Source organism: Chelonoidis abingdonii, chromosome 11 (genome assembly GCF_003597395.2).
Source record: "Chelonoidis abingdonii isolate Lonesome George chromosome 11, CheloAbing_2.0, whole genome shotgun sequence".
Lineage (NCBI taxonomy): Eukaryota > Metazoa > Chordata > Testudines > Testudinidae > Chelonoidis > Chelonoidis abingdonii.
The window spans coordinates 35,800,505-35,822,594 of NC_133779.1; the positions used below are offsets into that span (position 1 = coordinate 35,800,505).

The following is a 22,090-nucleotide window of genomic DNA, read 5'->3' on the forward strand; positions in this document are numbered from 1 at the left end:
GCAGCGTGCACCCCCCTCGCTGCAGCGCCGTGCAGGCAGGCCGCTGCAGCAGCAACCCCCCCGCCCCCGGGTTCCCCGAGCCGGGCGTGGGCTCCTCCCCGTCTTCCTCATTCCCGCCACCAGCTACCAATCGGCAGGAGCCCGCCCCACCCCGGGCTTTTCCGCGCCAAACTCCAAAGCCAGCCGCCGGCTTCGCGGGCGGTAGCAGTCGCTGCGGGGGGAAAGCTGGGGCGAACGGCTCCGGCTCCTGGCGCTTCCTTGGACTCCGGTTGGACTAGATCCGGTGGCATTGCATTGAGTCCAGGAGCGGACGGAGCATCGCTTGCACACGCGCGCGCCCTTCCCCAATCTCCCATCCCATTGCAGGCACCCGATTGCGAAAGGTGAGTGTCTCGTGGTGGTCCCGCAGTGGGGCTGGCTGGGGAGGGGGTGCAGATGGCAATTGCTTATTTGCAGGAAAGGGGTTTGCAGCGTGAGCGGGGGGCAGCCTGTGGAAAGTGGGAGACTCTTTGCCTCCCCCCCTCCCCCAGCAGAAACCAAGTCTTTGCAAACATCAGAGGTCCTGTAACTGTCCCAGCTGGGATGTAACCTGCAGCAGATGTTGTAGGGTGACTGTTACCTTTGTTTGTAAAGGATTATTTATAGCGATAAGGAGGGAGGGGGGAGGTTATCTCATCAGTGGTATCCTATAGGAAACTTGCTCAAGTATGAGATCAAGTCACTGCAAACGTCCTCGTGCCCCTATCCCTTTTGAAATACCAACGCGGAACTGAGCAACTTACGGGTTTTTTTTTTGCATTTTTTTTAAAGTTTGTTGTAGAAGGGAGGAGCCATTCACAGATTGCTTATTCAGTGACAGCAGCTAGGAAGCAGGGGATCCCCTGAGCCCGCCTCCCAAGTGCAAACAGAGAGAGGGCAAGCCTATGCCAAAAAGTGCCTTGCTATAGCAGCAAATGCCAACGGGCAGGGAGACATTTTGAGACTCGCAGGGTGTTTATAATGTCGATGTTTAGAAGATGGGATCTTGCTCGTACAAGGAGCATCTGCTATGGGCTGTGCAAACGGTGGGATACACACACAGTAGAGACAGTCCCCGTCTTTTAAGCGGTCTGTCTTTTCCCCAGCTCAGTCTCTTACCAGCAAACTCTAACTGGTTCATGGTATGTCAGTAGAGTTAAAAATTGTGTGCTCCCAGCTACGGCATAATAAACGGATTCTACCTTTTCCCATCTCCAAGTACAAGTTCTCTGTGCCTCAGCCCTGAAATGCAATGGGAAGGCCGTCTGGAGAGTGCAATCGGTTTTTATTTTTAAAGCCTGTTTTTAGAGAGGATAATAGGTTTAGGTAACCAGCTGGCAGAGTGTTCACCCTTTCAGAAAGTGAACACTCCATTCCTGCTGCCGGGTGCTGAGGTGGAAACTAGAAATCTTACAGTTATATGTGAAATTCATTTTAGGAACCGGTGGAGAGGGTGGGTTTGCAGATTGTATTGGATTGCCATTGCATGCACAACTTGGAAATACCTCCCCCCGAGAAAATAAACAAATAAAGCTAAAAGAATTGAAAGTTTAAAATGCCCTATTCCCGGGTGGCATTGAGAGCTTGCCTGTGATTTCAGCTCTGTACTTGGAGAGAGCTCTCTGGCTCTACGTGTTTATTGGCAGTGAATGACAAACAAGGAACTCCCTCCCAAGTTCACGCAGGGACCAACTTACTGTTAAAAAAGGTGTCCTGCTGTTCTCAGGTTCTAAAATTTAAACCGCACATATCACCTCTTTCTACTTCCCTAACTCTCTACTTCCTTGAAGAGGATTTGCAGATCGCCATAGACTACCCTCAGATGTGCAGTTTGCATTCCCCTGTCTCCACCCCCGCAAGTACTCCCTGATAGTATGTAGGTGTTTGTTTTAAAAGGCCTCCCTTGCCGCTAGAAATAGAATTACAGAAGCTGGCGGCAGCACAGCTTTTGTGGTCTCTGCAGCACTTGGAGGACTGCTGACCACATTCACCATATGCTGCCACTGAATATGCAAACAAGTTTCCCCTCATCCTAAGGGCAAGCTGCAAGGGATACAGAGTTCCTATACGTTGGTCCCTGAGATGCAAACGTGGGAACAGGCCTTGTGAATCTTCCACTTGTTCATTCTTAACCTATATACTAGGGGCTTTTGGGGGGTGAGGGTGGAGGAAATTGGATTTGCACAAGACAAATTAATTGTCAGCCTATAGCAATTTGGAAAGGAACGTTGCAAAATATAAAGGGAGCGTGGGGCAGATAGATTTGCACCCTCAGTGGCATCTCTGGTTGCCTATTCCACGGGCCAGGCCCTTGCACCCCTTCTCGCTGACCCTTTAGAACTGCCCCTTTAAAAAGCCTGGCAGCTGTCTTCTGCTATTTACATAACCACGCGAGATATGTGTAGTGGAGGGGAAACTCCGCGAGATTTAAGAGAGCGTTTCAATTGTGGCGCGAGATACAGTTGGCGCGCGGCGCCTGCCCGCGAGGAGGGAGACGGATGGCCTGGCGCAGCCTAATCGGCTAGGTTGCGGGGAGGGGCGGGCGTTTAGGCAGCGGGCCAATCGGCGTTGAGGCCGGCCGGCTGCGAGCTAATAGTTTGCGAGGAGAGGGCGGGACCCTCGGAGCGGAGGGAGGGAGGGTTAGGGTGAGAGGTCTCATTGATTCGGTGGCTGAAGAGCGAGCGTCGCCCCCGCTGGCTGGCCCCCAACTTGTGACTGAGGTGGACGTTTGGGAACGTAGCGAGCGGCCGGGGTGAGGGGGCCGGGGTGGGTTCAGGGCCTGGGGTGAGGGCTGCCTCCCGCAGCGGGGGTGGCCGGCTGGGGTAGCGGGATGTGCGCCTTGGGGAGATCTCCGGCGGGGGCTGGTCCTGGGCTGTTTCCGGCGCTGGGGGTGTCCGGCCGGCCGGGGTGGGAAGGGCTGAGGCGGGATGGTCCCTAAGCGCGGGAGGGGGGAGTTAAACGTCTCCCTGGAGCGCGGTCTCGCGGAGAGCTGCCCCCCAGAATGGGCGGGGGGGCGGTGCCAGGCGGGTCTGCCTGCAGGATCTGGGTGTGGAACCAGCCCTAGACCCGCCCCCCCATCCTGGGACATCCCTGTGGCTAGGTGAGTCACCCGCTTCCCCTTCGTCCCTGGCAGAGCCGCCACCATGTGGATCCAGGTGCGCACCATGGATGGCAAGGAGACCCACCGGGTGGACTCGCTCTCCAAACTCACCAAGGTGGAGGAGCTGCGGCTGAGGATACACGAGGTGTTTGGCGATGGCGTGGAACCTGACAGGCAGAGGCTCTTCTACCGGGGCAAACAGGTACCTGCTCTGTTCCCTTTCTTAATGTAGTGAATTAGCACCCTCCGAAAAACCCCCCTCACATTCCCCTCCCCATAGTGAGTGGGGGCTGAAACTCCCACCTTCTCTATCCCCTGGGCTGCATGACATCAGACAAGGACTCTGTCTTAAACTGTGATCAAAGAAAGTAACAAGTCTTAGGGTAATGTTAGATGTTCCCACCCCACTGGAGTGACCAAACAGTACAGTACAATACAAGTCATTACTTTAACATTCATTCACATCTCCTCTTGCTCTTCTGATGTTTACGTTGGCAAAGCACTGTGGCTTTGAATTCACTAAAAAAAAATAGTGTTAATGTTGTCACAGTCTGTACCCCATAATTCACCCTTTTACAGAACGATGATACATTTTGTACAAAGTATACCTCGGAGATATTTGAAAACTCATAATGTGCTGATTATTATTGTTGTCCTTTTAAAACTTGTGGCAACATTGCATGTACAGTTATAGGATTCCTCTGTATGGAGTTACTAAGACATGTTCCATGTCTGAGAGGAGCAGCCACAAATTAGCTGTCGACAAAGGACCATCACCTGGTTATGTGGCCATTCTTTGGCAGGGAAGAGGAGGTGGGTGAAAATCTAAATCATGACAAAACAGCTGAGGGTTCCTGTCCAGATAGGCTTTATCTCCATAACCTCAGCTGGAGATGTTTCTCGAAGAGAGAGAACTATAAGAGGAAAGGGGAGATGCCCCAAATTATTCCTCCCTTTCTCTAGCTGTGGCATCCACAACACCTGAAGAACAAGGGAAGCAGTGTTGGACTGGGGAAGGGATCCTGACTGAAAGAATTCAGCTAGTAAGACTGCTAGAACATGTAGTGAGAGAGAAATTAAGTTAGGCATTAGTTGTGTTTTACATTTATTTTCTTGTAATCAATTCTAACTTTTATGCCTCATTACTTGTCACGTAAAACTTATCTTTTGTGGTTAATGAACTTCTTTTGTTGTTTTATCTAAACCAGTGTATTTGGATTGAAGTGTTGGGGAAACTCCATTTGGGATAACATGATTTATGCACATTGTTTTCTATTAATAAAATTATGAACTTTATATGAGCTTGTATTGTCCAGGAGAGAGCTGGGGGAAAATCCGGGACTGGGAGTTTGCCGGTGCTGCTCCGCAGTGTAATTCATAAGTGGCTAGCTGTAGCACTCGTGCAGTATAATTGGGAGTAATTTACATGCTGGAGGCTGTGTGTGAGGAGACTAGGAATGGTAACCTTCACAGCGAAGCATATAAAAGGCACCTCAGTTTGGAGAACTTAGGGGACAAAACTGTTAATCAGTCCAGATTGTACCCTGGGTAAATCAAGCACAGCTTTTATGTGGTGAAGACATAGTCTATGTAAGCCTTGAGCATTACTATGTAAAGGGAATAGTATATCTTAGTATATGAGAGAGCCTCCCTGTGATTAGGGGTATGGTCCCCCCCACCCCCGAAGCCCATTGTTTACCATCTTTGTGGCTTGAATGCAGTGCTGGCAAAGATCTATTGAAGAGATGGTGGTTGTGTGCAGGGAAGAATTTATCTTTCTTTAGCTCTCATGAGTGAGAACCACATGGTATTGGGTGTTAACAGGGTGGGTTTGTGGCTTAGCAGAAGTGACTAGTTCTGGTAGCATGTCTGTTAATAGAATAGACCAAGGAATTAGTGTAAAGACAAAGGGGCTGGTTAAACAGCGCATTTGAGTAGAATATAGTGATTCAAACTGGAGAAGTACAGTGGCAAGTTTTGTCTGGTGTCAGCTGGAATAGTTTTGTTTTTAAAACTATGGATTATGCTGCCATCTAGTGATGTTTTTTTTTTCCTTGCACATTTCTCTACTTTGTGTTCGGGATGTTCCATGAGGGATGGTGCTCGGCTGTACTTGCTGTAAATTTAGGGGATACTCCCATATACAGTCAATGTTGGCTTTAATAGTCATTTTCATAAGCTATGTGTTTTTTCAGTTTTAGTTCAGCTATAGCTATGTAATGTGTACACACACACACACACATGGTCAAAGAGGGTAGGGAACATAGTTGTAATCTGCTCAATATGAACCATTGTCCAGTTAGAGCATAACTTGTCTTAACTCCCCTAAACTTAATCTTCAATCAGTTTAACTGCATAGGTATGATAGTGAAGTATGATTTACAGACTGATCCAAGGGCTTGTCAACACATTGATCTGTTCAGAAGCAGCTCAATATGTGGACACGCCTATATCAGCATAAGAGTGCCCTCTTCTGGTTTAGTTTGCTGTTCTCGAATAAATGTGTCCAGACGTGGAGTTATTCAGAAATAGATACTCAATTTTAAATTCACACCTTTATCTTTTTCTGGAGTAATACTCATGTATAGGCAAGTCCTAAGATTTTTGATGATTGTGAAGAAAATTAATTGGCTGTAAACCAACTGTAGTGTTTTCCTGAGTCTGCAGGCAGACAGATCAGTGTCTCTTGTTCAGAGCTTCATAGGTTAATTCTGAATAATTTCATTGCTACTAATTAGAATCTGATGGGTGGTAGTGGAAATGTCACTCATCAGTTTCATGTTGCTTTGTTTGAGAAAGCTATGACCTGCAACTAAGTCAGGTGCTCAGTTCAGTTCATTTGGTGGTAGGATACAAAACAAAGGCTGTGGGAGTGTGGAGAATCTCTCCGCCATCATAGTAGTCTGGGGAGTGCTTAAACTTGACATTTTAAATAAAAAGGATGGAGTCTTTGAACATCATTCAGTGAGAGTGCCCTAAGAGACATTCTAATACCTCTTTTAGAAACTGGGCTTCTCACTAGGACACTATTCCTGGACTTCACTAGTGGGGCTGTTATCTTTCATTTTTCATATCTACCTCTGTCTATGGAGTGACATGTGTGTTGTAATGTCTGCAGTTGTGCACATACATTGCATGTAAGTACTTTGTGCAAATAGCTGAAAACAGACCACTGTTGTGAAGTAGATGACTGAATAAATAAATGAAATCTAGGAGTTGTCTGCTGTCTAAGATCCAGATTTATTCCTAATCCTGGTTCAACATCTTGGTGTTTATCTAAAGTAGGACAGCTCTATTTTAGTTGGTCAAAGGGTACTTGTAAGAAAAAGGCAGTTACTGAGTTTGTAAAATCACATGGTATCTATGAAAATCAGATTTTACTAGGATCTGTGTGATCTCAGACTGTTAGGGTTAGTGCTAAGTTTTCAAGTTCTGGAATTTTTACTGCTTTGAGGGGCTATAAAGATCTTGATTCACAGGAAGTAGTCTGTCTCTGTAAAACCTGATAGCAGAGCTTTTTAAAAATCATGGGTAGCTGCTATCAAGTTAAACTTTGGCTTGAGAGTCTCGAGTGATTCAGTAATATTACATTCCTGACATTATGTTGGATGTTACATCTGTGTAACAAGAATGTGTTTCCTTCCACAAGAAGTTACTACTTCTATGACTAGCTGAATTTGTAGTAAAATAAGCTTAAAAGGCTCTTAAATACAGTGCTCATATCCTACACTGATTTGCATCATTAAGTTACATTCTAAAGCTTCAGCTTGGTTAATTGGAAATTAGAGTGCTTGGAGATGGAAGAAACCCCTTTTATTTTACTTGACATTTTTGCTTTAGCAGCACATATAACCAATTTTTCCCTCAATTATGGTTACTGCCTTCTGTTAATTGTTCTAACAAAAACAAACCCCACAGTTGTAAAGGGAACACTTGCCACTTGTCTGAGGGAAATAGCTTGGGTTTGTTCAATATGAATCTCCTGTCATGCTGGCTGGCTGCTAAATTCTCAGAATGCGTGTGGTGGAGTACTCTGAGTACAGTGCCCATGTATTGGGGTGCCATCAGAAAGCTGAGCGGTTATTTTCTTGTGTTCATGCAGAACTATGCACCAAGTTGTATGCCTTGTGAGCTGCCAGAAGCACATTTGAGTGAGATTCTGCGGAGATTGTTTGTCTGCGTATTTGCCATATGAAGAAGGATTCCTTTTGAAGGAGTCAAGAGGATAGAGAATATTTTGGAACAAATTTGAAACAAATGCAGAACTTTAGCTCTCATTCACTGCTTAAATACCATGATGCCTTTATAAGTAACTTGAATGTGCACAGACACTAACAAATAATGGCTGTTCTAAAATATTTGGGGTCCTATTTCACAAATTGGGGCCAATCTTATCTTGAATTAAGGTATCAGGGTAGTAGATGGAATCAGGCTGTTTCTTTCTTCCCTTTTTAATGTTATTGGTAGAGTTGGAAGATCAAGATGAGTTGCAAAGCTGGTCCAGGGGCCCAATCAGCTATTTGCTTTGCTTGTGCTTAAGGCCAGCCTTGATTTTTTAGTAAACATTCTTGCTAAAGAAGTTGTCCCATAGTACTCTTCTCCAGTGTGGACACAGTTCAGAGAAACTTATTTTTTTTTTAAAATCCTACCAATCAAATACTGGTAGCCCTGATGCAGGCAAGGTTCCTGCACCCAGAACTGTTTTATGGGTGTTCACCCACGAAAGCTCATGCTCCAGTACATCTGTTAGTCTATAAGGTGCCACAGGACTCTTCGCTGCTTTAACCACTAATGTAACTTTGCCCTGCTAAAAAAACAAGCCTAATCAAACATGTACCAGAGTTATGGACCCCCTCTGGTTTTAATACCTGACCCACTGGAGATATTTTGTTGTTTTCCCAGTGTAGGTGGGGCTTTGAGAGTCTGAGCTTTGGTTGCCATCATCCTTGGGGGGGGAAAAAAGAACTTGAATGGTACTCCTCTGAAAGCCATTATTAACATCACTGCTTTCTTGGCTGGAGGGGTGGTTGTTCTCTCCTCCCTTCCTAGCTCCCTACCTCCTTGCTTTAGCTCATTTTTTGCATGGTCTGTTAGTGAAACTTGCTGATGTTTTTGCTTCCTGAAAAGCTGATATTTAACAAAGCAGGGTTTTTGTAAAATGCAAGATTTGCTCTAGTTAATATGTGGGTAAAGATAGTAGTATAATCGGGGTGGTTAACCAGAATTCTTCCAAAGGTGAAGTGTCTCAAGGTACTCCTATTTAAATAAGTGACTATTGGACATTGACACACTGGGGCCTTGAATTAATAAGAGCTTTGGGAACAGTTATTAACAGGTATTAAAACTTCCACTGCAAATTGCAGTGCTTTTGGCAAACCATAGATAAAGCAGCATATTGTTACTGCTGACTATGAAGAAACTAGTGCTGCTTTTTAGATCCCCAAGGTGTCTTATTTTGTTTCACCTTGTTTTGGGTGAGGCAGGGAATGTAGCTTGCACAGATGTTAGCAGCCTCAAATGCATGAGGGAACTAAAGAAGACTTTAAAAAATGCAGACTTAAGAGAGCTGTGAAGTGTAATACTAGTATTGGATTGCTATGTATTTAATGGAGCATTCTCTAGTATGAGATCAGAGGGACTGGACCATAAAAGACTCATTCAGAGCACAGAGATGGAATAATGGACTCTGATGAAGAGATTGTTTGAGGGTAGGGTTTCGGGTGAGATTTTTCCCCAACATAGTGCCTTTCCTGATTTGAAGTCTGTCAAGTTTGTGATCTGATTCTTATTGCAAAATGATGGAAGAGGGAAAAACCTCCAATAATAAAACATTTTGCATCCGATATTGCTGCTTTCAGCATGTCATCTAGTACTCTATGCTCCTGTGGCTGCTCCTTGTGCATGTTCTCTCATCCTGTGCTGCTCTTTTCTTGACCGTGTCCTTTTGGTGTTCTCTATGCTGTTCTTCTGATACTTATTGCTAGTCGGAACCTGATTTTTGTGATACCGTTACTCTGGTAGTAAGTATAAGAAGATTCAGCTGATTCTCGATTTATGGATTTGATTAGTGCTGTGATTCTTCATCTCTTCACAGGAAATAACTTGACCTTTGCTGTTCTTGTCCATATTTCCAGTAGTAGCGCCATAATCATTTTATGCCATGAATCATAATTCATTCTCAGTGATTCTTCTGAAGTGCAAGTTTTTGTGGTTAACTTGTTTCCCGCTGATAGAGAACAAAGCTCTGAGGATCACTTTTTTTTTTTAGTGGTTTGGGCTGGGAGGAATGATGATTTCCTGTAGAATTTCTATTAGTCAGACCTTAAATATGTGGTGAAACTTGTCTAAATTGCTAAACTTTCTCCAGCATCAAGTCTTGTGCTTTAAATCTGGAATAGTAGTACTTCAGTAACTTCAAGAACTTTAAAAGATACAGATTTATTTGGTCATTTATTTATGTAGTCAAAAGTCAGAGTTCTGCTGTTGTGCAGTGCCACTTTTCCAAATTTTAATTTAACTTTCCTTCAAGTTAGCTTTGATCAGACACAGTTCAGTGTTGTGAATCTGTAGACTAATTCCAATGACTACAACTTCTGCTGGCTTTGCTGACCAGCTGCAAAGTGAAATTAAGACTGGTTCATTTCACACTGCCATTCAGAACCTAGTTAGAGAAGTGGAGTGACTTGGCCACTGAAGCAGTTCTACCATGGCGCAGATGCATTTTTTTTTCTCCAGTATTTGCATCCGAGTTTGTTCTATGAACAAAAGAATTTCCAAACAGTAAGAATAAAAATCTACTAGACACTCAAATGTTTGAAAATTACAAATATTGCTTAATTCTTGTTAGTGTTTTTCAAGTATATTTTGTACATATACCTGCAAATGTAATCAAAGGCAGTTTTGAGTTGGCTTTAAAATATAAATGGAATTAACTAGATTGTTACTTTCTGAATTTATCCTGTAGATGGAAGATGGTCACTCCCTCTTTGACTACAATGTTGGATTGAATGATATTGTTCAGCTACTTATAAAACAGAGCCCTGCTATGCTTCCTACTGTTAATAAAGAGAAGGACTTGGAACTCTCAGATACTGACTCTGGCTGCGGCTCAGGCCAGAGTGAGTCTGATAAGAACTCCAACAATGGCGAGGGTGCAATAGAGTTGGAGTGTCAGCCTAGTACAGTAGCACAAGCTGACTGGGTTGATCCAGGATTTGGACTCTATAAGGTGAGTGTACGCTAGATTTCTTTCTCAGGTACAAAGTACTATACAGAAATGAACAGCAAAGCCTCTTTCTAAAACCTTTGAGAAACTGTTTGCTCAGAACAAGTACCTTTTTTTATATGCTTTTTACAGTGGAATTTTTAAGGTCTGAGTGTTTTTACTGACTGAGTATAGACTCTGACCATCTTGCAAGGCTGTCCTACATTATTTACTAAACCACTGTGTGCTTGATGATGCACAAGACAAATGTTAAGACAATTCCTGATCCTATCAGAGAGAGAGAGAGAAGTCAGGATGGGCTGTGGGACCATCAAGAGAGTTCAAACGTAGTTTTTTGGGAAATATAACTAGCCACTTGTAACAATCTAAGTCCTGTAGAAAGTGGCTTAATTGAGTTTCAAGCTTCCTCTGAAAATTTATTTTGGAGAGTTACATGTCTTGCTTTGTTTAGATCAATGAGTTTGTAGATGCTCGGGATATGCACATGGGAGCATGGTTTGAAGCCCAGATTGTAAATGTGACCAGGAAAGAGAAGACTGCAAATGAATCAAGTGATAGTGATACAGAGTCTGAACAGCAATCAACTGCTGCTGAAGAAGACATCCTATATCATGTGAAATATGAAGAGTGAGTTATAGCTAATGAAGGTCATTTGATGATGTTGGAGCGTTTGATCATGGAAAGAAGCAAGATTTTTGGCCGGGTTTGCACTGAAAGCTTTATCAGCATAGCTGTATTGGTAGGAGTATGGAAAAAAAAAATTCACACCTCTAAACAACAAAGCTATACTGGCAAAAAAGCCCTTTTACTGGTATAGCGCCTTCCATTTGGAGAAATGTTTAATAGAGCTGCATTTGCCAACATAGCTCTGCCATCTGTAGTGCTAAACCATTTTAAGTGCAGACAGGCTGTAACACTGCCAGCTTGTCTGAACCATATGCACTTTAAAACTGGAGGATAAGTAGATCAGAGTGGAGGAGAAGTGTCACTTTTGTTGAAAACTAACTAAATGGCCAAAATATTAAATGGGATGCAGCACTGAGAATTTTGGTGTGCCCTATTCTAGCAATGGATATGCTGGGAGAGAGAAGAGAATCAATTTGAAGAATTGAATGTTATGTTGGCATAGACTGTTCTTAAAAACAGGTGGTTAATATAATGTGAAAATTAGATTTATATTAAATAATATAACCCTTTTTTCCCCCCAAAAAAGCTACCCAGAGAATGGAGTTGTAGAACTGAGTTCAAAAGATGTACGTACTCGAGCACGGACTGTTTTGAAGTGGCACCAACTAGAAGTAGGGGAAGTGGTGATGGTCAACTATAATCCCGATGAACCAAAAGAGAGAGGTTTTTGGTATGATGCAGAGATTCTGCGAAAACGGGAAACCAGAATGAACAAGGAGATGTATGCAAAGATACTGCTTGGGTAAGTAATCCTGATCCTAAAATAATGAAATAGAGATGTAGAGTCCCAAAATAACTTTGAAATGTTCTGTTCGCACGTATTGCTCTTCTTTAATAGGCTTTGCTTCTTGTCATTGCCTTCAATAAACAAACCAATTACTTTCAACTCTTTTAAAAAGCAAACTTGGTTATGGTGCTAATAAGACTAGCAAGCTGAATGGAATGTAAAATTCTAACTCTTAGGCCTTGGCTACACTGGCCCTTTACAGTGCTGTAACTTTCTCGCTCAGGGGCATGGGAAAAACACCCCCCTGAGCGCAGCAAGTTACAGTGCTGTAAAGGGCCAGTATAAACAGTGTCGCAGTGCTGGGAGCGTGGCTTGCAGCGCTGTAAGCTAATCCCCACGGGGAGGTGGAGTACGTGCAGCGCTGGTGCTGTGACCACACTCACACTTCAAAGCGCTGCCGTGGGAGCGCTCCCGTGGCAGCGCTGTGCACTGGCAAGTGTAGCCATACCCTTAGCCATTTGTTTTACTTTTGTGGTTCATTTTGATTTGGACAACAGATATTAGACTAGTGAGTTCCACTTGTTAGTTTTAATTCCTGACAATGATTGTGAACATTGTCAGGAAAGGTCTACAGTCAAATAAAAAATTTCTCAAACTTTGAGAGAGAGAGAAAGTGAACTCGTTTTCATTTTACAAATGCTGTGTAGAAAAATCCCGTTGTGTATAAGTTGCCATGTTAAGCTCCTTTTGACCAAGTCCTGATCGAGAACATGAAGGTAGATGCAAATATCTGGACCCTATGAACCCATGCCTTTGAAAAAGAAAGTATATTTAAAAAGAGGCAGTGTTCTGTTGTTACATCATTTAAATGTTAAACTTTTTTTTTTTTCTAGGTCTTATCTGCACACTTTTATTTTGTGTTTAGTGCCAGTTTTTAATTTGCACATTTTTGGCCAACCTTGTGAATGGCTTATACTCAAATCAGTGGCATTTTTGTTTGTGTATAGTGAAGTAATTGAATGTGGCATTTGGAAAAAGAAGACTAAGATTTCAGGGAATGTTTTAGGCATTGATCAGAACCCTATTGATTTTTAGGGAATTCAGAAAACTGAAAATGGGGGGCATATAGTCTCTCCCAGCTCTTTGGCAAACCCTAGCTTCTAGAATCTAGAACCTCTGCAGTTGTCTACAGATCAAAGAACTGCTTGATGGTATCCATTAATACCTTCCAGCATAATAAACTTGCTCATCTTTGCTCATCATATCAATAGTTTTAATATAGTAACACACTGACTTTTCTCCAAGACAGAAAAATGAATAATGGCGCAGGAGGAAGTACACACAGTCCCTGGAATGGGAAGGGAGAATAGGGGAAGGGGAAAGGTTGGGCGCACGCAGTCCCTTACATGTGAGGGAAGAGGGTAATGAAAGTTCATACAGAGCCCTGCCATGGGGAGGGAAAAATGGAGCATGCTGGAATAGGGGTGGGGGTTGATGTTTTGTGATTTAGCCCTGACCACTAAGGGATTGTCAGGACTTGCTCTGTAACTCTGGTTGCCTTAAATGGTATTGCTGCTGTGGCTCAAAGCCCTGACACTAACAGGCAGTTGCAAGTCACACCCTCGCTTCCACCACCCAGTTACTTTTTGAAAAGTAACTCCAACATCTGCTTCATCTTGAATTTCCTTGAAACAGTCTGCCTCTGTAGCATCCAGTCCTCTCCTGTAACATTAAAGGAACAACATTTAACCACCTGTGAAAGTGTCAATATACTGCAATTCATTAAATGAATTTTTGACAAATACTTATTTCAATCACAGCATTGAATTGGTTTAGAGTAAAAGTAAAACACTTATTAAACAAAAAGTCAGAGGCTTGAGTGATGCCAACTATAAAGAGTAAAGATAGAAAGGGTTACAAATAAATAAAAATGTTTCTAAGATGAAAATGCAACTTTGGCAAGTTACAATCTTTGCTGAGCAGGTTTCTCACCTATATTCAGTCCCTAGAGACTTCAACAGCCTTGGTTGAAGGACCCAATGTTTTGTGATTTCAAGAGCTCTGGTCCCCAAGTGATGCACCACTAGGTAGTTTTCTCTCCTTTCTTTTTTATAGTCCAGGCAACCTTTAAAATGTATTATTTGAAAAGTAAGCCCAGACTAAGCTGCTCTCTCCTGCTTGTTAGCTTGATAGCTTTGTTTACCTTATGTGTTAATGTATCTTCGTTGTCTCTGCCTGATGATCAGGCAAATGCATGTTCCCTCGACTAAGGCACAGTGTGCTTATGCATTCCTTGCCAAACACACTTTAAGAATATAATTCTGGCACATACTTGTATCTTTCATACATGACCTACACATATATCACTCTAATATTAATGATGAGTGAGTTATTAGTTTTTCCAATGAGATGTTACATGACACCTGTTGGATATATATCATAATACTGTTAGGTGTAGTATGTCGGGTCTGATGAGTTACTGACACAGAACAATGAATTACCAATGGGCCTTTGTGTTCTGGGGGGCATACAGAATCCCTAGTGGGTGATGGGAGTTTGGAGGATCCTGGTAAGGGGGAATGGAAGGTGTGGGAGCAATAGGGGTACACTCTAGACCTGGTATAGGGGAATGGGAAACACACAATGCATGCCATGGGGGGGGATATAGGAATGGCACAGAGCCATTGGTGTGGGGGCAGAATGGGGGACCCTGGTATGGGAGGAGGGTGGAGCGAGGGGCACATTGAGACCCTGGCACAGAAGAGATTGGGAGGAAATGTAGGGAGTTCTTGAAAAAGAGGGGGATGGAGGGTGGCACACGAGGTGTTCAGGTTCCATAATAAAAGTTTGCAATCTTTTGAGGCTATCGTAATAATTTTAAGCATAGTTTTTTGCTGAGAAACTCTTCTTTGAACTGTAGGTTCAAAGTCTGCAAAGTTCAGCTCAGCCCCTAAATCTACTTCAGGTAGTGTTGCCTCCAGCCAATCTTGTCTGCTGTGTTAAGGGATATTAAACCCTTCATGGATGAATTTATTTAATGTGAAAAGGAATTCAGGTTGGTAGTAAGGATTGTAAACTTTCAGGCAGAGGCTGTCTTTTGTTCTCCATTTGGAATCTAGGTGGAGTCCTGATCCATGACTAGAGCTCCTAGATGCTACCTCAAAACAAAGAAAAGTATGGGTGGGCGGGGTGGAGACCAGGCTAGAAGTGCTGGAAACAGCCTGGAATTGGTGGGTGTGGAGTAGTCAAAGTGCAGCTAGAGTAAAGAGGAGTAATAGAGGAGGAATTTGCTGTGGAACTAGATTGAAGAGGCATTGGTTGGCCAATGGCAGAGAGGCAGTGGCATAAGGCAGGCATGTTCCAGGTGGGTGTGGGAAAGACAGTTGAGGAGGGTGGACATGCTGTAGTGGAGGAGCAGACACTAGAGCCTGGGAAGAAATAACCAGCTGCGTAAACAAAGCTTTTGTTTTACCTAATAGCCCTAACTTGACTAAAATAGCTCCTTGGAATGAATTGATTAAAGCTCCTGTCATTTTTGTAAGAACAGGCATTACTGGCATGCTTTTAAAGAAACAAAACAACATCGTTAGCACCTAACTCCGAACCCAATCACCATTCAATGCTCCATTGCAAAGACTTGGGGAACTTAACACATTTTTAAGACTTCTTTGCACACAGGTTTTGCACCACTATAACCTATAAAGCACTTTTTGTACAGGAATAACTGCGTCTATACTCAAGTATCAGAGGGGGAGCAGTGTTAGGCCTTGGCTATACTGGCGCTTTACAGTGCTGCAAAAAAACACCCCCCTGAACGCTGCAAGATACAGCGCTGTAAAGCGCCAGTGTAAACAGTGCCCCAGCACTGGGAGCTCCCAGCGCTGCAAGCTAATCCCCATGAGGAGGTGGAGTACGTGCAGCGCTGGGAGAGCTCTCTCCTGGCGCTGTGATCACTCGAAACTTCAGAGCACTGCCACGGGAGTGCTTTGAAGTGTAAGTGTAGCCATACCCTTAGTCTGGATCTGTAAAAGCAGCAAAATGTTCCGTGGCACCTTATAGACTAACAGACGTATTGGAGCATGAGCTTTTGTGGGTGAATACCGAGTTCATTGGATACGAAGTGGGTATTCACCCATGAAAACTCATGCTCCAATACGTCTGTTAGTCTATAAGGTGCCACGGAACATTTTGCTGCATCTATACTAGGGTTTTTTTGTATTACCTTTAACTATATCTGTTTCTAAATCAGTATAACTGCCCAAAAATGGGGTATGACCAGCGCTTAGTGCTGCTGCTGCTGTCCAGCTGCAGACTAAGGCCACATCTATACTATGGGCACGATAGCAACATAGCTACAGGACTGTTGCCTCATTTACTATTATAAATCTGTTAATTGATCATCTTGTACATGATCCAGAATGCTTAATTGAAATTACTTGTGATCCAGGATATATTGCACCTGCCTCCCAGTCTGCATTACGTAGTATACCTGTGCAGCAGTGAGGTTGGTTTTTTTTTTTTTTTTTTTTTTTAAAGGCTGATTTTGTTGACTTATGAATTTCTACCCTTAGGGATGCTGGTGATTCCCTGAATGACTGCAGAATTATCTTTGTGGATGAAATTTACAAAATTGAAGAGCCTGGCAGTGTTAGTCCAGCTAGCACCAGCCCCTTAAAAAGTGAGATTTGTTTTTTTTTCATTGCCCTTAAACTTTACACTATATCCCATTGTTATGATGATGGTATTGGATACCCAAGAAAATTAAACTTTTTAATATGTTTGTGATTTGAGGCTTTTTGTCCATTTCAGTGTAACTAGTATCTTCTGAAATCTGAAGCAGCAGTAATTGTGGTTTCTGTGTGTTCATAGGGCAGAGTGGGCCAGTGTGTAAACATTGTAAAGATAACCCAAACAAGACCTGCAGGATGTGTGCCTGTCATGTGTGTGGAGGTAAACAGGATCCAGATAAACAGCTAATGTGTGATGAGTGTGACATGGCTTTCCACATCTACTGCCTCAACCCGCCCCTTAGTAGCATACCAGATGATGAGGACTGGTAAGTCATGAAAATGCCTGCTCAGTATTGTAACTTGTATGTATGTAGGCTTTAGGTAGTGAAAAGTGTAAGGCCTTGTGTACGTACACACACATATACACGTGTGTGTACACATAAACATCTCTGAAGGTGTGTGTTTTAACCAATTTTGTTATACCAGAGCAAGACCCCATGAATGATGATAAAATCAATTTAAAGCTGAATTGTAGCTATTTAGTTTTAGCTCAAGTCAATTCCTTTCCTTAATTAATAACTATAATTCAGGTTTAGGTTGGTTGGGTTTTTTTGTTTGTTTGTTTTTTAAAATTGATTCCAAGAGATTTTGCTCATGTTTAACAAAATTTATTAACACACTGTCAAACATTTTTGTAACTTTGGCCTGTCTATGTTCAAAAATTAGCATGACTTAGCTAAGTCACTTAAGACTATGAAAACTTTCACACTCTGAGCACTGTACTAAAGTCACCCAAACACCCAGTGTAGATGTGGCTAGGTCTACAGAATTTTTCTGTTGACCTAGCACTGCGTATTGGAGAGAGTGATTAACTACATTGATGGAAAAGCCTTTGTCAGTCTAGAAAGCGTTTACACCAGTGGTTCTCAACCTATTTACCAGTGTGGGCTGCATATGCAGCTCTGTCATGTGGGCCGCATCCATACACTATATATTCTACCCATATGTCCCTGAGGATGTCACATGGACCGCAGCTGTATGCTGATTGTGCCACATGTTGAGAACCACTGGTTTACGCTATGGTGCTACAACGTCACGCTTGTGGTGTCATAGCTGTGCTGCTATAGCAGCTGTGGTGTAGACAGGCCTTTTTGTGTATAGTCAAGGCCGAAATGTAAAAAATTGTTTTGATGGAGGCTATGCCTTCTAGAAGCATTGGGACATAGCTATGTAAGACTTTACTAGCCCTATTAAGCTATGCCTTATCTAAATTCGGATGGATCTTTGTGAATGAGGCCTTGTCTACACTACAGGGGAAATTCTATCTAAGCTATGCAATTTGAGTTACATTAATAACATAACTCAAATCGACGTAGCTTAGATCTACTTACCGCGGGGTCCACACTATGCAGTGTCGACTGGAGTTGCTCTCCCATCGACTCCCCCGTCTCTGCTCTTGATCTGGTGGAGTACAGGAGTCGACTGGAGAGCAATCTGCAGTTGATTTAGTGGGTTTTCACGACCCACTAAATGGACCGCCGCTGCATCAATCACTGCTCGTTGATCCCCCTAATAAGCGTAGTCAGGCCCTAAGACTGTTCTGAGCTTTGGATCATTTGCTGAAACATAAATGTTAGTGTATAGTACTAAAAATATGCTGGGCTTCTTACAGAAACATATGAAAACCAGGTCTGTGATTCAGTTAAAAATCTAAAATACATTTAGTAACAAAACAAAGTTTATAGCATCATAAGCATGGGATTTCTTCAGCCAGATTATTACTCTTCTTATAGGTAAGTTTCTTGAATGGTAGTTCTATGAACAGTGCTGATTTTGTGGAAAGCAAAATAAGCAGCCACTTTGCTGCTGTTAACACTAGCCAATCCAGTTTGAAAATATGCAGCACATACATTTCACAAGTTAAAACTTTCTCCTGGTCTCCTTGGACTAAATTTTCTAGAGTGATTAGTGATTTTTTTTGGGGGGGGGGGGGTGCGGGGATTGCCTAAGTTGACTCCTTAAAGGGGTCTTCAGTACTCTGAGACTAAAGTCCCTTTTAAGGCATCTCAACTTGGGCAAGCAAAATAACTAGAGTGGAAGGGGGGTGGCTGGGCGGGGTAGTAGGCTCTCTTCTCTCAATGCTGCATTGTTGTGGAGGTGATGGCTTATGTACTTTTAAAACGAGGACATACAGCTATCTTATCTGATAAATGCTCTCTTGTCAATGTGATCTTTACAGTTGCTAATCTGACTTGTAGCCTTCATTGATAGAAAAGAATGTAGCCCTTTGGCAGAATGGGAATGAGGCAATTGTTTTAGTACAGGTTGCTGTCACTTGCAGATCCTATCCATAGTGGAGTCAGAATGATGCCAGCTAGTTGAACAGCTATTGCAGACTTTGTGTATGTCTTACCTTACCCATCATGAACAGGCCTTTTTTTGAGAACCACGTCTGCTAAAACATGCTATTTGTTAACATTCTTTTCTCTTCCACATGCTCTGTTCCAACATTCCTTAAATTGGCTTTATAATATTTCTCAGAAACAGCCCTGTCTATGGTGGCCAGGAAGGCTGTGCAAGAACCCTGTCTGAACAGCTGTAGTTAGTACAATTTTAATTCTCTTGTCGAGAGGCTGTCAGTATGGGGTGTACACAGCTTCAGATAAACTTCCCAAGTTTCTACTTTATAACCCACCAATACACTCTAAGAAAAACACCATTTTTAACTTGAGGGGCCTACCACAAGCTAATTTTTATTGGCTGGCAATTTTAGGTATTGCCCTGAATGTCGGAATGATGCAAGTGAAGTGGTTTTAGCAGGAGAGAAGTTAAAAGAAAGTAAAAAGAAGGCAAAGATGGCATCTGCTAATTCATCCTCTCAGAGAGACTGGGGCAAGGTTGGTGTAAAGCTTGTTTTGTCTTGTATATTAATATGTAAAGCATGATGATCGATGGCAGTTCTTAGATCTGGCTTTCTCATTGAAACAGGGTATGGCATGTGTGGGTCGCACGAGGGAATGTACTATTGTCCCCTCTAACCACTATGGACCAATTCCTGGGGTTCCAGTTGGCACCATGTGGAAATTCAGAGTCCAGGTATGAAATAACAGTGCTGGAGTGAACTTCCAGAGTGGAAAATGGAAATGATGTAACTCTTGCCCAAGGAATTTGAATTAGAAGCTATGTTGGCACACTTGCCACAGGACTTCAACGTGCAGAGAGGAAAAGACTGGCTTTGTCTGTTGCGAGTGTAAAGTGTGGGGAATTGTTTTGTCTTACACTTTTGATGTAAAAAAGACATGAAACATTTTAAAAATACAAACACAAGCAGACAGAAAAAAACAATTGCTGAAAACTTCCTTTGAGGCCCTAGATATGTGAAAAGGGGGGCTCTTTCACCCCATAATTGAAGGGAGTGAGGAGTGTGAACTGAATTAACCAGAATGCTGCTCCTAGGCTTTTCTGCACCCGCCCACTCCATCCCCCTGGACAGTCCAAGCAAAAAAACCTGTTGTGTTATGAACAGTTGGAATAAAATTGCTTTCCCTCTCAACAGTTTCACTTCTTTGATATCTGGAACATCATATACCTACTAGTTGTTTAGCTGGCAGTCTTCCAGCACAAACATTAAGATAAAACCTGAAAACCTGAATTTCTGATGGTCACCCTCACATAGTCAAGCTATTGTTTTAGAAGGGAAAAAAGTAGATTTGTCCTTTATGGGTTACTCTTAAGACTTCATTTGTTCCTCCTCTCTTCAACCTGAAGTTATAGGGCCCAATTCATTGTTTTTCTACACCTTGGGGAAAGCAGATGCAAAATGCAACTGTATTGATTTGACATTATTTTATACTCACTTTGCACTGGTGTAAATGACTGCACATTGTGCAGGACAACAAGTCAGGACCCTTATCTGTTGGAAGGTGTGTAATATTAGATATTTCTTGATACAGGTAAATAGGAACACATGAAAAGATTCTATTTTTGTACATACAAACAAATATCTGAAAAGGATAAGGAAAACAAAAAACAGAAGTTGTTTGGGCCATCAGCAACTCAGTTGTGCACATGCATTGATTCATGTTGGTGCTAAATAATTGCAGCTATTTGGCCTGTTGGAACAGCTGTCCAGTAAACTTTCTACTAATCTCCTCTAGGTGAGTGAATCTGGTGTTCACAGGCCCCATGTAGCAGGTATACATGGCAGGAGCAATGATGGTGCTTACTCCCTGGTCCTGGCAGGAGGTTATGAAGACGATATAGTAAGTGAATCTTGGAACTGTTTACTCTTTGGGATCTTTTGTAGAGAAGATCAGAGTACTGAATTACAAATTGGTATTTAAAACAAACACTTGGGTTCATCTGATATTCTTCATTCTACATCACATCTTTCGTCTGAAGAACTTAACACCAGTTCAGACAGGGAGAACCAGGCAAAGAAAAAACATAACCTTGAATAGTAGGATATTCTTGCTTGGAATGAGAGTCAGGACAAATTAACTAAGCTTATATGACACTTGTACAGCCTATCCCCTCTCCAGGAAACACTGTCCTCTTCCTAGGAGACCCATTTCCCACTCTAAAAAGTGCACAGAGGACCTCCTGTTTCCTTCTTGCCATATCTCCCTGTGTCAACAGTATTCAGTACAGAGTTAGGAAGTACAATTGAACCAATACTGTTAAATATTTGCCTGTTGGCTTTGTGGGGTGGATAGGTTTGACTGGCACTGGCTTTGCCCAAGGATACTTCTCATTCTTCCACCTCTTCCCAGCCTTATTTCCCCCAATGGGTGCCTCCACAATCCATGAAATAGCAATTTGAAAATGTAAAATATAACTAGACTGCCCAGTGGCCTAAGGCTTAAGTTTACTAGCCACAAGGTCACACTTTGGCAGATTTATGTCTACCATTGCAAGGACCAAGGGGAGGCAAATTGTTTCCCTCCTAATTCCAGGGCTGCAAGGGCTGGTTTGATTTCCTGATGCAGGCTAGTGGGGACCCCTTGTAACTTGTGCTGTTGGCCCTGGCCTGGGCTATTTAAATAGGAACAGGAAGTTGGGTAAAAGAGAGGGGAGCAGAAGCTGTGTAGTAGGAAGTGGGTTCTCTCTGGCAGCAGGAGACTAGCCTGACCAAACTTGACTTTGTTCGAGAGTTTTAAGTTTTGGAGCTCTGAGTCCTGAGGTGAGGACTATATGACATGTTTCCAAATATTTCAGGAAAGGAGCAATTACAAGAAAGTGGTTTTGCTGTTTTGTTACTGTGTGCTGGCTTTTCCTCCCCCAGATCTGTTAAAGTGAATTTATTGATGCCCATTTGGAAAAGTAAGGTTCAGGCTCCCCTGCAGTGCTAGAGCTGATGACAAGTAGGTGCATAGGGAGTGCCAACACCTTTACAAGTCCCTCGTTCTGGTGCTGTACACCAGGAGTCACCTTGTACCTGTCCTGTGCCTCCTTTTGTAGTGGCTACCCCAGCACAAGGACGCACAGGACAACTGACTCTGGCAGAGCTGGGATTAGGAATTTGAATCCCCTGTTCTCTCCACTAGCTCAGTGTATTAATCTGTACTATTGCACTAGATCTGTATTATTTTGTTTCAGCTGTT

At 42.9% G+C, this 22,090-nt stretch overlaps 1 protein-coding gene across 1 annotated transcript in view; it reads left to right on the forward strand.

The window, feature by feature from the left end:
- Positions 1–279: 279 nt before the first annotated feature.
- The window catches only part of UHRF1 (ubiquitin like with PHD and ring finger domains 1), a 28,075-nt gene continuing 6,264 nt past the window's right edge, over positions 280–22,090 (forward strand). The window contains exons 1-10 of the mRNA XM_032775902.2: positions 280–383; positions 3,152–3,320; positions 10,083–10,346; positions 10,795–10,970; positions 11,557–11,772; positions 16,329–16,435; positions 16,627–16,813; positions 19,261–19,384; positions 19,476–19,583; positions 20,645–20,749. Coding sequence (XP_032631793.1) covers positions 3,162–3,320; positions 10,083–10,346; positions 10,795–10,970; positions 11,557–11,772; positions 16,329–16,435; positions 16,627–16,813; positions 19,261–19,384; positions 19,476–19,583; positions 20,645–20,749 — 1,446 coding nt within the window. The 5' untranslated portion in view covers positions 280–383; positions 3,152–3,161. The remainder of the gene's footprint in view (positions 384–3,151; positions 3,321–10,082; positions 10,347–10,794; positions 10,971–11,556; positions 11,773–16,328; positions 16,436–16,626; positions 16,814–19,260; positions 19,385–19,475; positions 19,584–20,644; positions 20,750–22,090) is intronic.